At 47.2% G+C, this 15,065-nt stretch overlaps 1 protein-coding gene and 1 long non-coding RNA gene across 2 annotated transcripts in view; one reads left to right on the top strand and one right to left on the bottom strand.

Moving 5' to 3' along the window:
- Positions 1–15,065, bottom strand: part of LOC139174627 (uncharacterized) — a 40,251-nt gene that overhangs the window by 24,522 nt on the left and 664 nt on the right. The window contains exon 2 of the long non-coding RNA XR_011560404.1: positions 14,234–14,370. This is a non-coding gene — a long non-coding RNA (uncharacterized lncRNA). The remainder of the gene's footprint in view (positions 1–14,233; positions 14,371–15,065) is intronic.
- MRPS24 (mitochondrial ribosomal protein S24) lies at positions 3,980–5,704 on the top strand. The gene is made up of 4 exons (XM_070765098.1): positions 3,980–4,130; positions 4,219–4,299; positions 4,388–4,499; positions 5,219–5,704. Exons 1-4 carry the CDS (start codon positions 4,098–4,100, stop codon positions 5,500–5,502), a joined length of 510 nt encoding a protein of 169 aa, XP_070621199.1. The 5' UTR covers positions 3,980–4,097; the 3' UTR covers positions 5,503–5,704.

The raw sequence follows: 15,065 nt of genomic DNA on the forward strand, positions 1-15,065 counted from the left end.
CAAAATAACGCACAAGTTGGCTAACAAAATAAAATTTATAGAACTGTCCTTAAGATATTAATTTATTTATTATATTTAACCACCCTTATTTTGTTCTGAACACCGTGAAACCAAACCAGGATCATACAGGTGATGTGAAGGAAACAAATGCAGAACTCCTCAATCAACAGGATCAGAAACTCATTCGAGGGAGGCTTCATGGGGGCTACCAAAGAGGTCGAGTGCCTCCTTGAAGTCTCTGCAGAAGACTGTCAGAAGTCCTGTCTGGATGGCTGTGCCTGACAGGTGGAGCAATCAATCCCACAGGGCCCGATATATATATAACAGGGCACTCTGCCACCCAAAGTGCTACAAGGAATATCTAGCTTGTTGAATTGAGCTTGGAAGCTAACAGACAGCTAGTCAAGTGATCTTGGGATCATGGGTATGGTTGCCCCATTAGCATCCTGGTTGCTGTGTTTCTGGACTAAAAGGAGTTTCCAGGTTCTCTCCACTGAAGATTTTGCTATAGTTCTACAGTATGGCTATCAGGGCTTGAGTTACCATCACCAAGGCAGTTTGGTAGTTAAGATAAGCAGTAAGATATACCACTTCACAGCCCTCTCTAAGCTCTTTACATTTGATATGGATGACTGGAATTTAGCTGTGAGATTGTCGTTGGATGACAAATCAATGCTTTCTCTTTCATGCATACTTAAATAGCTGAAGGAGATTTTAAATAGCTATCTTCAATGTTTGCTGCAAATGGATCCGTTATCCACCTATTGCCATGTCTGGGATCTTGTTTCTTTGGGTAATAACGACCAAAAGATTCTGTTAGTGATTGTAAGTGCTGTTGAACAATGGTTATCACCTGGCAGTTGACATCCTTCTCTCATATATTCATCAGAATTTGATGAATAGTACAGGTTAGTACGTTGCTCCTTGACAGCCATCTCACCTCAGAGTACAGGTGAGTATACTCGGAACCCATTTCTTCACAAAGTGCCCCAGACATTCGAGAATTGAGCGCTTTGTGTCACATTCCATTTACAATTTTAATAAAATCTGATAATACTTCATGTAGTTCTGGGGACATTTTTTTTTTTTTTTGCTGCAAGTTGTTCACAATGAACAATGCAGCGTGTAGACAAAATACCTGGGTGACCAACATTTTTCACCGTTGCAACAATTCCTGAACATGTCCAGTCATGTTTGTGGCACCGTCTGTACATGTCCCAATACATTTTCCCCATCAATTCCATGTTCCAGGAAATAACTATTCAGAGCTTCAAAAATCTCAGAGCTAGTTGTTCTACCGGGCAAGTTGAGCGAACAAAGCCCTTCCTGTAACCATCCTTCACACTCAACCCTCACCAAACAAAGGGAGAAGGGCTTTGTTACATGTCCATTGATTCATCAAATTGAATTGCATAAACCCTTTTTATAACTTGATTTTCAATATCTTCAGCCCTGTCTTCAAGTCTGTGCTTGAAAGTGATAGCGGACATAGAAATTGCTTTCAGTTTAAGGACAGCCTGCTTTCCCAAAACCCTTTCACAGGCTTGCAAGGCTTAATTCATTCTTCTCCAATCGCATATGGCCGTTTATTTTTTGCAATCTGAAGTGCTATCAGAAAAGAAGCACTTGAGGACTTATCTGCACCTGTCATTTTTGTTAAAGCACTTACCTGCTTTTGCACATTTTCACTCATTCTTTGAAAATATTCAAGTGGTTTGTTAGCCAAATCCGGGTGTTTTGAGTGCAAGTGTCTTCTGAATTTCAAAGGTTTCAGGCCATTATTGGATAAACTCTCAGGACACACAACACAAAACGGCCTTCGATCCAGCTCACTGGCAGGTTCCTGAATAAATCCAAATCTCATGTAGCTGAAATCATATCTTCTTTTTGACTTTTTTTCCTCAGTTTGAAGGTTCTTCCTAATGGTGCCTGATGAGGACTGTGGCGGCTCACAATTAAGCCAAGGACACATATTGTTATTGTGACTATTATCATTAGTAACATTATCTTTGTTATTAATAAAGAAATACAAAACATTCCTTTGCTTTTTTTCACTCACCATGGAAACCATTCAAATCTAAAACAAAACAATAAAATCAAGCTAGCTTGATGCTGGGGCGCTATGGGGCCAGACCAGACACTTCCTCTCGGCTTCTGGGTTGGAGGCCCGAGAGAAAGCGGCCTGATCCAGGCACATAGCCAGGAAATCTCTTTAACAGATTAATAGAGTTGGAAGGGACTCTGCAGGTCATCTAGTCCAACCCCCCTGCTCCTTCCCTCAAGAAGTTTCGTCACTGGGATTACTACAGCTCTGGAATATGGAACTGACTGACTTTACTTTATTTTAATTTATTTGGATTTCTAGGCCGCCCTTCTCCAGCGGACTCAGGGCGACTTTCCGACCAACATCAGCCTGCTTGTCTTCGTTTTCCTTCCCTCAGAGCGACCCAGCTTCTTGAGGGAAGGAACACAAAAGCTGTTTTAAGCTCAGCTGCTGTGGCCCAGAGGTGGAGCTGTTGCCTCACAATCAGGTTGGGAGTTCGGTCCTAGGTAGAGGCAGCGGTAGGGTCTCCTGCTTGGGCAAGGGGGTTGGATTAGATGACCTGCAAGATCCCTTCCAACTAATCTGTGAAAGGGTGGAACCACCTTCTGTCTTAAGAGGCCATCCTTAGACCCAACAGACAATTTTCATGTAGTCTCCAATCTTACCTTGTTAAGACGGCTGTGAGTGCACAAAGGGACCAATGTGGAGCAAATTGCCCAGACTCTTTTCAGTCTGCTTTCACAGTGGGACAAAGCATTGAAATGTCATCTTGTGAATGTTCTTCGGACAGCCTGGGATGGAGTGGTGCAACCATTCTGGCTTTTCTGGGCCTCTCAGTGACTTCCAGTGCCATCAACCCTAGTTCCCTTCAGGACCAGCTTTTTGGGAGACATACTGCAGCAGTTCTCTTCTTTCCACCATGGCGGAGGAGAAGTCAAGGGATCAAGACTCCCACCTCTCCTTTTCAACCTCTACATGGAATTTGGGGGGAAATCATCGGGTGCAGTACCACTAGGCTGATGATTCCCAGCTATAGACCGACCCCTACTCAGACAGATGGTGCTGTGGTGGTTCTGGCCAAGTACTGGAGGATGAGAAGGAAGCAATTTTGACTCAACCATGGCATCATAGGACGGGTGTGAGTTTTTGCCCCCACCCAAACGACCAGGTCATATGTTACCTTTGAATCTATACTGCAGGGGTCCCCAAAGTTGGGAACTTTAAGACCTGTGGACTTCAACTCCCAGCACAGCAGGCTGGAGAATTCTGGGAGTTGAAGTCCACAGGTCTTAAAGTTCCCAATTTTGGGGACCCTTGCTATAATGGGTGGCCCTCTCCCCCATCCCCCGGATTGAGCTGGTACACAATTTGGAGGGTGGTAGTCCTGTTGAAGAAGCCGGTGGCAGCCATGGCTATGGGGGGGGGGGTTTCCTCAATTTTTACTAACCTTCATTTTACTGACAAAAACGACCGAGGGAGGCGAGGGCTGGGCTTTACCTTCCAGGCTCCCCCCCCCCACCCGCTCTTCTCAAAGGGAGGGTCGCGCCGGCCCGAGGGGGGGGGAGAGGCTCGGCGGGTGGGCGTGGTGGCCTCGTCTTGCCGCGCGCGGGCCTCATGAACGGCTCTCGGCCTTCTACGTGAGGCGCAACTTGAGGAAAAACATGAAAAACTCAAAGGCTTCTTTGCGGACCCCCAACATTTTCTGCCCGACCGAGGAGAGTGGTCCGCGGGCGTCCGCTTGGCGACCCACCCGGCTAGATGGCCTTTAAAGGCCCCTTTCCCGCCTGAGGTACGAATTTGAAAATTTGAATTGGGAGGCGCGCGACGCCACAGCCGGAAAAGGCGGAGCGTCAAGGACAGGGGAACGACACTTCCGGCGGAGGCCAAGCGCGGCCTCTATCGGCTAAGAAAGGGGTAAGCTAAGTTGGTTCTTTTATGATATACAGTAGAAGCATGATTGGCTGAGGAATTCTGGGAGTTGAAGTCCAGAAGAGCCTACTTTGCCTACCCCTGGGCTAGGAGGACGCGGGACAACTCCGGCCTACAGGTTCCCATGGCTGCGGTGGCGTGTCTGAGGGGAACGGAGGCGAGTGGGGGGCTCCGCTGGGGAGGGGGAGTTGGGGGGGGGGGGTCCTCTGCGCATGCTCATTCCTGACCGAGCCTTTTCTCCCCAGGCGTCTGTGCGGGCCCTGAGGGGCGCCTGGGGCCTGCTGGGCTCGGGCCGCGGTTTCCGGAGCAGCGTCGCCCTGGAGAAGGTGAGGAGGAGCCGAGGGGCGCCCCGGGAGAGGGAGGGAGGAAAGGAGGGAACCGCCTGGCCCACGCGCCCTCCGCTCTCCCTTGCAGTGCCACGCGGGACGCATCCGCCCGCGGAAGGGGAACCAGCCGGTGACCTACGAAGAGGCCCACCCGCCCCACTACATCGCCCACCGCAAGGGCTGGCTCTCCCTGCACACCAGTGAGTCTCCCTCGGCCGGGATGGGATTGGGGGCAGTCCCACAGCCAGGGCCCCCCCTCCCCCCCCCTCCCTGAGCAGAATCACACACACCCCTCGGTTCCTTAAGGTCGCCCTTCATCTATTTTGGGAGGGCTGGAAAGGAGGGGATCCCCTGGGCTGCAGCTGCAACGACACCCCCCCCCCAATGGCTTTTTTAAAGATAAAGATTGAATGTATTAATGTTGTCTGTCTGTATATCTATCTATTGACTTTTAATTATTAGATTTGTACATTGTTTCATTTTTGTGAGCTGCCCAGAGGCTGCGGAGAGGGGCGGCATACAAATCTAATTAATAATAATAATAATAATAATAATAATAATAATAATATCTAATCTACCTACCTCCTTGATAATCTGATTTCTATGCTGCCCTTCTCCTCAGACAGCCTCTAAAATACAATATCTAGAAATCTGAAACTAAAAGCATGCTAAAACCCCATTTCTTAAGAACCCAGTTTCTTAAAAGCCAATTGTAAGTTCAAGGGCAGCCCCAGCAAGTCTTTGCAGCGAGAGAGGTCTGGAGAACAGTGCTGGGCAAGATCATTTCCCAGGATCCGACTGGTTGGGGCCACAGCGAGTGGGGCACAGAGACACCTCCATCTGCCTCTTGCATCGAAGAGAGGAAAGGAAAAGCCAGAGTAAAACGGGCCCCGGCGTCTCCCTTGCTTTGCCCCCGCAGGTAACCTGGACGGGGAGACGGATGCGGCTGAGCGCACCCTGGAGGACGTCTTCATCCGCAAGTTGCTCTTCGGCACCTTCCACGGCTCTTTGGCGGAGGAGGTGGTGCTGAAGCGCCGGGCCAACACGCTGGTCATCTGCGCCCTTCTGATCCAGAATCTCCCTCCCCATAAAATTTACTTCCTGATTGGCTACACGGAGATGCTGCTCTCCTTCTTCTACAAGTGTCCCGTTAAGATGGAGGTGCAGACCATATCGGAGAAGATAATGTACAAATATCTCTAGTCCTGGCTGAGTCTAGTGGTAGAAAGATCTTCCTGATTATTGGTAGACCCAGTGGGGCAGTCCGGCTTCTTTCGTCCCTGTACAGACTGATGTTTCCCAGCCACTGACCTCTTCTCCAAAGACTGGAAAATAGATGGGAGCGTCCAGAGATAGGGGGAATATTGCCGGATTAGTATAAAATGAATTGCTGAAATGCAAACAAGGAGCATTTGTCCCTATTTATGACTCTTCCCTGATCGTTGTCTCTTTAGCGGTAGAATCGTGGCTTGCATTGCTCTCTCTAGCAATTGAAAATCGTTTCACTTTGCTTCGTGGAGCGGGGGTGCCTCGGGTTGAGGTTGCCTATGGCTAGAGAGCCTGCAGGTTGTCACCCCCCAGGCAAGTGGGGGTGGGTGAGTGCCCACCGAATAGGAAGTGGAAAAGCTGGAACGTGACTGTGTGGTTCGCGCCCATTTCAACGTTTTCTTTCTTGACAGACGGCAGAGTGAACCTGGCCTGTGAAGGCTTGTGGGGCAGAGCGAAGACAAAATGGCACCAAAGGTCGTGCTAGGGTTTTTTCAGGCAAAGGGCCAGAATTCAAGCCAGTAACGAGCTCTGGGGTAATAAGCTGGCTGTGAAGTTTATGGCTTCAGACAGCAGCGTTAGCATTTAGGGTTATATACCCCTTCACAGTGCTTTTACAGCCCCTCTCTTAGCAGTTTGCAGAATCAGCCCCCAACATTTGACCCCCCTCGGAAGGATGGAAGGCTGAGTCAACCTGGAGCCGGTGGTGAGATTTGAACTGCTTAACTATAGCAGTTAGCTGAAGTAGCCTGCAGTGCTGGACTCTAACCACTGCGCCACCAAGGCAGTGTAGCATGGAGTGGTAGAAATGGAATGAAAATATAAGGGGTTCCTTGGGGGGTGGGGGTGGAAATGCACCTTGGGAAAAAATCTTTCTTCTGTTCTGGAAAAGAGAATCCGTTCCATGCCCCTCCCTTTTATTACATCATGGAGAGACCACAAATGGGATGGACAGTTTCCTGTCAGTCCACATCCATGCGTAGGCCAGGCAGGCCGGACTAGGAGCACAGCTTGAGCTTCAGGGTGGTTCCCTGTTTCCTGGGGAAACGTGATTCCCACTCACATGTCATGCCTCCTTCTAGTCGCCATGTTTTAACAGGGATGAGGAATTGGCAAGATTCATGAGGGACCAGTGCTATCCCAAGTGTGGAAGTGGATTCATTTTGTGCTGAAAACAAGTAACGTAACCAGCTGGGCCTTCCAGGCCTGATCTCAAAAAAAAACCCCAAAAGGGCCAATCACCTGGTTAAATCAGCAAGGAGATCTCAGGAATATAAGCCAGACTGAGATTTGTGCAAAGAGAGCAATAGCAAATCCGTCTTCCTGGACTTTGCCTTGACTTCAAGGAGATGGTTATTGAAAGAGATGTCCAATTGGTGGAGGCAGGCACGGTTCCCTTGGGTCCCAGTTGTTGGGGGTCAAGGGAAAGGGAGGGTTTTGCCTTCTTTTTCTGCTCAAGATCCCCATGGACAATTGGTGGGCCCTTGTGGGACACAAAATGCTGGACTCGAGGGGCTTTGGCCCGATTCAGCAGGGCTCTTCTTGGGTTCTTATGAGGTTTGGCTTTTTAGATAGAAGGTAAATAGCCAGTGAAGGGATGTCTCCAGGAACTCCCTTCCTCTGAAGAACCTCTGCTGCTAGACCTGTGTGTCAGCCGAACTCCCAATTCCAAAAACCAGGTCACGAAAGTAATTTTCCTTGCCTCAGTACACCCCCCCCCCCCCCCCCATTGAAAGGTGGTTGGCAAAACATCGGTGCCCTGGGCCAATTCTTATTTATTTCATTTATTTATTTATTGGATTTGTATGTCGCCCCTCTCCGGAGACACTTCCACCTTGTGCTCAAAGGGTGTGCCCAGTGACTACCAGTAGGCCAGGGCCAAGGGGGCTTCAATTGTTACTAGGACAGGGAGGGAAGACTCTGAACTCCTTCCGATTGGCATGGCCTCTTGCTTGAGGTCGGCTCAGCCTAGCAGTGAGAACGGCAGTTTCCTTTCTTCCTGGAAGTGGGGTGATGGGCGGGAGCCTTAGCTGTACAGTGGAGCTTCCCCCCTGCGGTCAGAAGCCCGGATTCATTGAAAGCACTCGCCAGGAGTGTGTACTTAACTGAGTGGCTGAATTCACCTCCCGGGAGTTTGCACAAGGTTGGCACTATTTTCTTTAAAATTAATCCAAGGTTCATGGTAATCCAGCAGAGCTTGTGCCGCTTTGCTGAGCCAGCGTTTGGTGTGATTCAGTTGATGTCATCCAGTACAAAGGGGGGGTCATCCTGCGACATAGGACGTTTCCCAGAAAAAAAGGTTATTATGGCTGCAGACAGGCCATTTGCAGGCAGAGATTTCCGGTGTGGTCCACTGAAGAGGCCCAATCGGAACTCCTCGCTTGAGTTGAACTGTGATTCTGCTTTCCAAGACTGGGCATGGGGTTCCTGGCGGTGCCAGCTGGGCAAAACTAACGACACAAGCGGAGAAACACACATGGCCCATCTCCAGCTTCCTAATAGGGCTTTAACTTTTCTCTCCAGAAACGGAGTCCAACGCTTAGAAGCCCCCAGGAAGCTAAGCTGGGTGGTGGGATTGAATATCCCTGGTCTTAACCCAAATTATCAGGAAAGACTTCATGAACTCCATCTGTATAGTCTGGAGGACAGAAGGGAAAGGGGGGGGGGACACGATCGAAACATTTAAATATGTTAAAGGGTTAAATAAGGTTCAGCAGGGAAGTGTTTTCAATAGGAAAGTGAACACAGGAACAAGGGGACACAATCTGAGGTCAGTTGGGGGAAAGATCAGAAGCAACGAGAGAAAATATTTGACTGAAATAGTAGATACTTGGAACAAACTTCCAGCAGATGTGGTTGGTAAATCCACAGTCACTGAATTGAAACATGCCTGAAAAAAAAATATATCCATCCTAAGATCAAATACAGGAAATAGTATAAGGGCAGACGAGATGGACCAGGGGGTCTTTTTCTGCCGTCGATCTTCCATGTTTCTATGTAATTGTATTTAGATTTCCCTTGGCCGCAGGTTTGCACCGGTCACAATAAAGTGCCCATGCAGCGTATGGCCACGGAGTCCAGATTCACAGTTGCGTGTTGTGTCATAAGCAGAAGATAGAAATTGGCTGCTGAAGTCCTGCATGGGATCCTTTCAACCGAGTGACCCTCCGTTCTGGCCACTGGCCACCTGTTTTCCCCAGCCTGGCCGTTCTGCTTCGTAAACTGAAGAGGCCGCTTGTTTCCCTTGGTGGTGGTGGTGGTGTCTGGAGCACTTCCTAGTGAGTGCGCCCTGTTTGCTTTGTTGGTTTAGGCCTCAACGTTGTGCTTGGAGCCCTCTTCGCCAACAACCTCCACGGAAGCAATTTGAGTGTTAGTCACAGGGCCAGAGGCAAATTTATTTTTAAATCCCAGTACAGAAGAGCAAACGGCCAAAACATGCACTGGCGGCCTTGGTGGCTTCAGCCCTTTTCCTTCACACAAGCCATAATCTGTGATCCACGGCCCATTCTCTCTTCTCTACCGGAACGGCTGTTGCGCTCCCTCCTTCCAGGAATAAATTTTTACACTTGATTTTGGTTCAAGTGGTTTACAGTTGATATGTTTTGCTATACACACTCACACACACTGCCAACATTCGGTTTCCACAGGCACCCTTACTCTGGGGCGGCCTTAACCAGGTTTGAAGAGACTTCTGGGCACCAAGAGTGGGCGCAAGAGTGTATGCCTTCCAGGGCAACTGTCCACAATCTTGCAAGATGGCACCCTTCAATTGAAAGGAGTGTGGCACAGCCGCTCTGCCCCGTTCTGTCTGTCAGACAGAAGCAGTTGGAGGCAGGCAATCCCTCGTATATTATTTATTTATTCATTGGACTTTTATGCCGCCCCTCTCCGAGGACTCGGGGCGGCTTACGACATATAATAAACAATATACAATATCTTAGATCCAATTAATTAGGTTTAAAAGTCTAAAAAAACCCCAAACCATTAAAAACAGTCATTCCATTCGCTCAATATTTTCTCAACACACTCATTGGTCGGGACAAGAATCTAATGATCCCAAGCCTGGCGGCATAAATGAGTCTTAGGAGGGTGGGGGCAGTACGAATCTCTAAGGAGAGCTCATTCCAGAGGGAGGGCCCCCCACAGAGAAGGCTCTTCTTGATGTGACCCGGAGAAGGCTGACTTTGTGGGACCTGACCGGTCACTGGGACTCATGTAGCAGAAGGATATTATTGCAATTTTCAATTCAATTGCATAGCCTGGGATAAATTCAATTGCATAGCCTGGGATAAACATATATCCATTGTAAGATAAAATACAGGAAATAGTATAAGGGCAGACTAGATGGACCATGAGGTCTTTTTCTGCCATCAATCTTCTATATTTCTATGAATGCAAAGGATGTCTGTTTGAGTTCTATTTTTATAGTTCCAGTGTACACGGAAGAGGTCATTTTGATGGAGTGGCAAGTGCCTCTCTCCATCACCAGCAGCTTCTGCTGTCTTAGGCTCATTTTAAGTACCGGGATACCCAAAATACACCACCAACTCTACAGAGTTTTCGTTACGGGGGAGAACTGGGTGCCCCTGGTGTCATAGTTCACCCGACTAGTGGAACATTGACTCAAGAGTTGCAATTTGTTCCTGTCTTCCAGGAGTTGGCCATTACGGCTGTTCTGGCCTCCTGCCTTGCCCTCCAAGCGTGGATCCTGTCTTTGGAGCCGGCCCTCCTCTGAGGACAGAGCGGACTCTGCTGACTCAGCTTTCAGTGACCAGCTCAGCCCAGGAGAGGCGGCCGATTCGGTCTTGCCAGTTGGCAGCGAGGGACAGCCTTGTCCTTTGGACTCAAAGTCACAGGTGCTGCCTGCCAGGGGGTTGCAGTCAAGCTAACCCTGGCACGACCCCGGGTGGGCAGGGAGGGGGTCCCGAGTCCGATACTCAAGTCAGGCTTTTGAGGCAGCTGAATCCCTCCCCAAACCTCTCTTCCCCAGGCGTTGCAAAGCCCCTGTGGGTTGTGGCTCCCAATTTTCACATCGGTTGTGGCTTATGGGCCCTGCTAAGTGAGAGTGCTGAGGGCCTCGGCTGAATTGGCTGAGCAATGTGACCCTCTTGCACTTGGGAGCCATTTGCATTGATGATGGACAGTAGGGAAAGTAGAATGCTTGGCTGCATAGCTAAGTTGCCTCAAGAGGGGGGCAAAGAAATCTGAATGAATGAATGAATGAATAACAAGCAGGAAGAGGGAGATTGTGATCCCGCTATATAGAGCGCTGGTGAGACCCCATTTGGAATATTGTGTCCAGTTTTGGAGACCTCACCTACAAAAAGCAATGGATCAAATTGAACGCGTCGAAAGACAGGTGACAAAAATGGTGGAAGGTCTTAAGCATGAAACTGATCAGGAAAGACTTCATGAAGTCTGTCTGTCTAGTCTGGAGGACAGAAGGGGAAGGGGGGACGATGAAAACATTGAGATATGTGAAAGGGGTCAATAAGGTTCACAAAGTGAACCCAAGAACAAGGGGGCACAATCTGTGGTGAGTTGGGAGAAATATCAGAAGCAACGGGAGAAAATATTTGACTGAAAGGAGTAGATGCTTGGAACAAACTTCCAGCAGACGTAGTTGGTCAATCCACAGGAACTGAATTTCAACATGCCTGGGATAAACACAGATCCATCCTAAGATCAAATACGGGAAATAGTAGAAGGGCAGAGTAGAAGGACCAGGAGGTCTTTTTCTGCCATCAATCTTCTATGTTTCTATGGACCCCCCCCCCCAAAAAAAGCGTATTTAGACTTGGATTCAAAGTTCTGATGGCTTAACACCCACCCACCCCCCAATTCCATTTCAGGCCCTTGGCAAATGGCTCGTCTTTATGGCTGTTGGCAGCCTCGTGCAGTCATGTAACTGCTTTACATAATTTTTGCTGACAATCAGCGTTTACTTCCAGGTTTCTGCCAAAACAAAACCTCCCCTTGTAGACAACGGGGTCAACGAAAGACTGCTGCATTCATTTAATGGCCGTCACAAAAATGGTTGCAAAATTGGATGTGGTCGTGTGCAGAACAAGAGGCACAACTTATAATCATAATTCTGGGGTCAACTACAGTCATAAGTCAAGCAATGTCTGTAAAGTACAATAGGAAATGGACAAAACCTTGCAGGAGTGGGCAGGGTTATATAGGCCTTGGTGGCGCAGTGGTTAGAGTGCAGCACTGCAGGCTGCTGCTGCTGACTGCTGGCTGTAGTTCAGCAGTTCAAATCTCACCACTGGTCCAGGTTGACTCAACCTTCCATCCTTCCGAGGTGGGTCAAATGAAGACCCAGGTTATGGGTGCAAGAGGCCGATTTTGTAGGCTGCTTAGAGAGGGCTGTCAAAGCACTGAAGCAGTATAAAAGTCTAATGTATATACTGTGGTAAAGAAGAAAAAAACATTTGAAAGTAACCAAGGATCCTTCTTGAGATGAAAAGGCCATTATTATTATTATTATTATTATTAATAATAATAATAATAATAATAATAATAATAATTTAATTGGACTTGAACTTCTATGCCGCCCCTCTCCGAGGACTCAGGGCGTCTTACAGCACATAATAAAACAATATAAAACATCTTAATCCAATTAATTAAATTAATGCAGTTAATTAACTAAAAACCCAAAGAACCCTAAAAACAATCAGCTCTGTAACCCATGGGATGGGTAAGAAATGAGGATGGGGGGCCACGCAGTCAATGCGGGAAAAGTAAGAAGATTTAAGCCACTGGATTTGTATGTGGAGGAAAGAGGGAAACTGGGGAAGCAATTCCATGAAGTTGGTGAAACAGGGTCTTCAAAATTATCTCCCATTCTTTCTTTCACGGGTGGGTGTGGAGGCCACTAAGGTCCCCAGTTCACCAGGTTTGCAGTGTGGCATATGTTGCTGTTCTTTCATCACGGACTGTATCACATTCCCTCGGGTTTGCTTGACCTCAGGAAATAGCTGGACCGGGTGTCCTCAGACCATTAAATTGGCAGCAGGAAACATCTCTTTTTTTATAATATAATTCTTTATTGGCCATCTGTGATTGGACACACACGGAATTTGTCTTTGGTGCAGATGCTCTCAGTGTGCATGAAAGAAAAGATGCATTTGTCAAGAATCATGAGGACAGCAATTAATGATGGTCATAGGGGCGAAATAAGCAATCAATATTAATAAGAATCTTAAGGACAGAACCAGCCAGTCATACAGTCGTAAGAGATGGGTGACAGGAATGAGGAGATAAAACTAGTAGTAATAGGTACTGCAGACTTAGTAAACAGTCTGACAGTGTTGAGGGAATTATTTGTTTAGTAGAGTGATGGTATTTGGGGGAAAACTGTCCTTGTGTCTAGTTGTCTTGGTGTGCAGGGCTCTAGAGCATCGTTTTGAGGGCAGGAGTTGAAACAGTTTGTGTCCAGGATGCGAGGGGTCTGTGAATATTTTCACCACCCTTTTTGACTTGTGCAGTCTACTGGTCCTCGGTAGAAGGCAGGTTGGCAGCAGATTTTTTCCCCCTGCAGTTCTTTCACTCTGATTCATGTAAACACCTGGCAATGGATGCAGCTGGGTGCCAATATTACTCCATCCAATAAAATTGGAGTGAGTGAGGGGGGCAGCAAAATCATGGCACCGTACTTGAATGAATGAAATATTCTCATTGAATCCTTTGTACAAAGTTGAATGTGCACAACACCCTGTGAAATTGATTGTCAATCAGTGTTGCTTCCTAAGTGGACAGTATGATTTCACAGAAATTTGATTTGCATGGAGTTATATTCTGTTTAAGTCTTCCCTTTATTTTTTTGAGCAATGCATATTGAAAGGAAAAATAAACCTCTGAATTCAAAAGTACTCATTGTCTAATTCAATCTGTTGAACTTTGTTTTGACCGCCAATATCATTCTGCAAATGTGCCCCAAATCGTACACAGGATGCTGAGTTCTTCTGCTTTAAGATTTTTCCATTTGGAGTAAACGGTGATCTCACACCCGGTATCTATTGACAAGCCTTTAAAGAAACCCTTATTGCTGGATTATGCCTTTTATCTGTCGAGCTGGTTCTGTCGCTGCCTCCCGGACCTCAATCCTGTATTGAGTGAACTGAAAGTTTAGAACTTTCCTTGTTTCACCTTTCTTCCATTGACAATAAACATTCCTCTTTAGTGAGTCTCCACTCAGTCCCACACAAGTTCTTTTTGGGATGGGCAGATAAAAGGGAGGACGCCTGATAACCAGGTCAACATTTATTAGGACTGTATTGTCTTCTTTTGGCAGCTGCAACACACTGCTGACTTAAATGGTGATTAACACGACACCTAGATCCCTCTCACAGTTACTGATGCCGAGACAGGTGCTGCCTATCGTGTACCTGGGCATTTGCATTTGTTTATCTGTTTGCTTTTTAATTGGATTTACATGCCGCCCCTCTCCGAAGACTTGGGGTGGCTTACAACATATTTGTATACCGCTCCGAGTCTGCATAATAATAATAATTTAAAAAAACAATAAAATACAATGGCAAATCCAATTAATTAAACTAAATAAGTCCCCAATATTTTAAAAATCAATCATACACATTCAGACCTCAGCCATACATAACATTCATCGGCAAGGAGGCCAAGATCTAATTGCTGCAATTTTTACCTGTCTAAAGGCAGGACCTGATATTTCCCATTACTGTGCTGCGTCTTGTTGGATGGGGTCCAGTGCTCGTCTGTCAAGATCCTTCTATTTTCCAAAATGGTAGCAATTTGACTCAGCTTCGTGTCATCAAAATGTCACTGTTGGAAAAATGTCGTGTTAGGAACTCAAGCCGCTGAGAAGTACCCAGGTGTGGCAGATAGACCTGTACTCTGAGACAGGTGTTGGTAACTTGAACCTGGGAGTAAGAAAAGGAAGCCAGGGATTATTTCTTCCCTTGCTTCCCAGGGTTTAATTACTGAACTCCAAACCTGGCCCAAACTCTGCTATGGAACCTCCTCTCGGCTCCTAGTGCAAACACTAAGTTTTATAAGCCATCTTGTAAAAGGAAAGGTCATTTCATAATCTCTCCCATAGTCAGAGTTTAACACACCTTGAGAAATGGAGCAGAATCAAAGTAAACATTCATGCTTTAGACTCAGAGGTCTTCAAACTTGGGAACTTTAAGTCCTGTGGACTTCAACTCCCAGAATTCTCCAGCCAGCTGTGCTGGCTGGAGAACTCTGGGAGTTGAAGTCCACAGGTCTTAAAGTTCCCAAGTTTGCCCCCCCCCCCTGCTTTTAGACAAGGCGGACCAACTTTGCCAAAGCCAGTGTGCCATTGTAATAACTCCCTTCTTGGAGACCTCTGCCTCAAGTGAGGGGTCTCCAACCTTGCAACTTTAAGACTCGTGGGCTTCAACTCCCAGTCATACCCATTTAAGCAATAACCATACAAACATTCTAGTATTTTAAACGTTACATCTCTTACGTATGTCGTATTTATCTTGTAAGCC

This window comes from Erythrolamprus reginae, chromosome 12, assembly GCF_031021105.1.
Source record: "Erythrolamprus reginae isolate rEryReg1 chromosome 12, rEryReg1.hap1, whole genome shotgun sequence".
Classification (NCBI taxonomy): domain Eukaryota; kingdom Metazoa; phylum Chordata; class Lepidosauria; order Squamata; family Dipsadidae; genus Erythrolamprus; species Erythrolamprus reginae.

What these genes read in the sequence shown, in the direction of transcription:
- MRPS24 (XM_070765098.1), top strand. Translation starts at nt 4,098, where the DNA reads ATGGCTGCGGTGGCGTGTCTGAGGGGAACGGAG. An exon ending in CGTGTCTGAGGGGAACGGAG is followed by an intron (nt 4,131 to 4,218) that starts GCGAGTGGGGGG and finishes TTTTCTCCCCAG; the next exon opens with GCGTCTGTGCGGGCCCTGAG. An exon ending in CTGGCTCTCCCTGCACACCA is followed by an intron (nt 4,500 to 5,218) that starts GTGAGTCTCCCT and finishes TTGCCCCCGCAG; the next exon opens with GTAACCTGGACGGGGAGACG.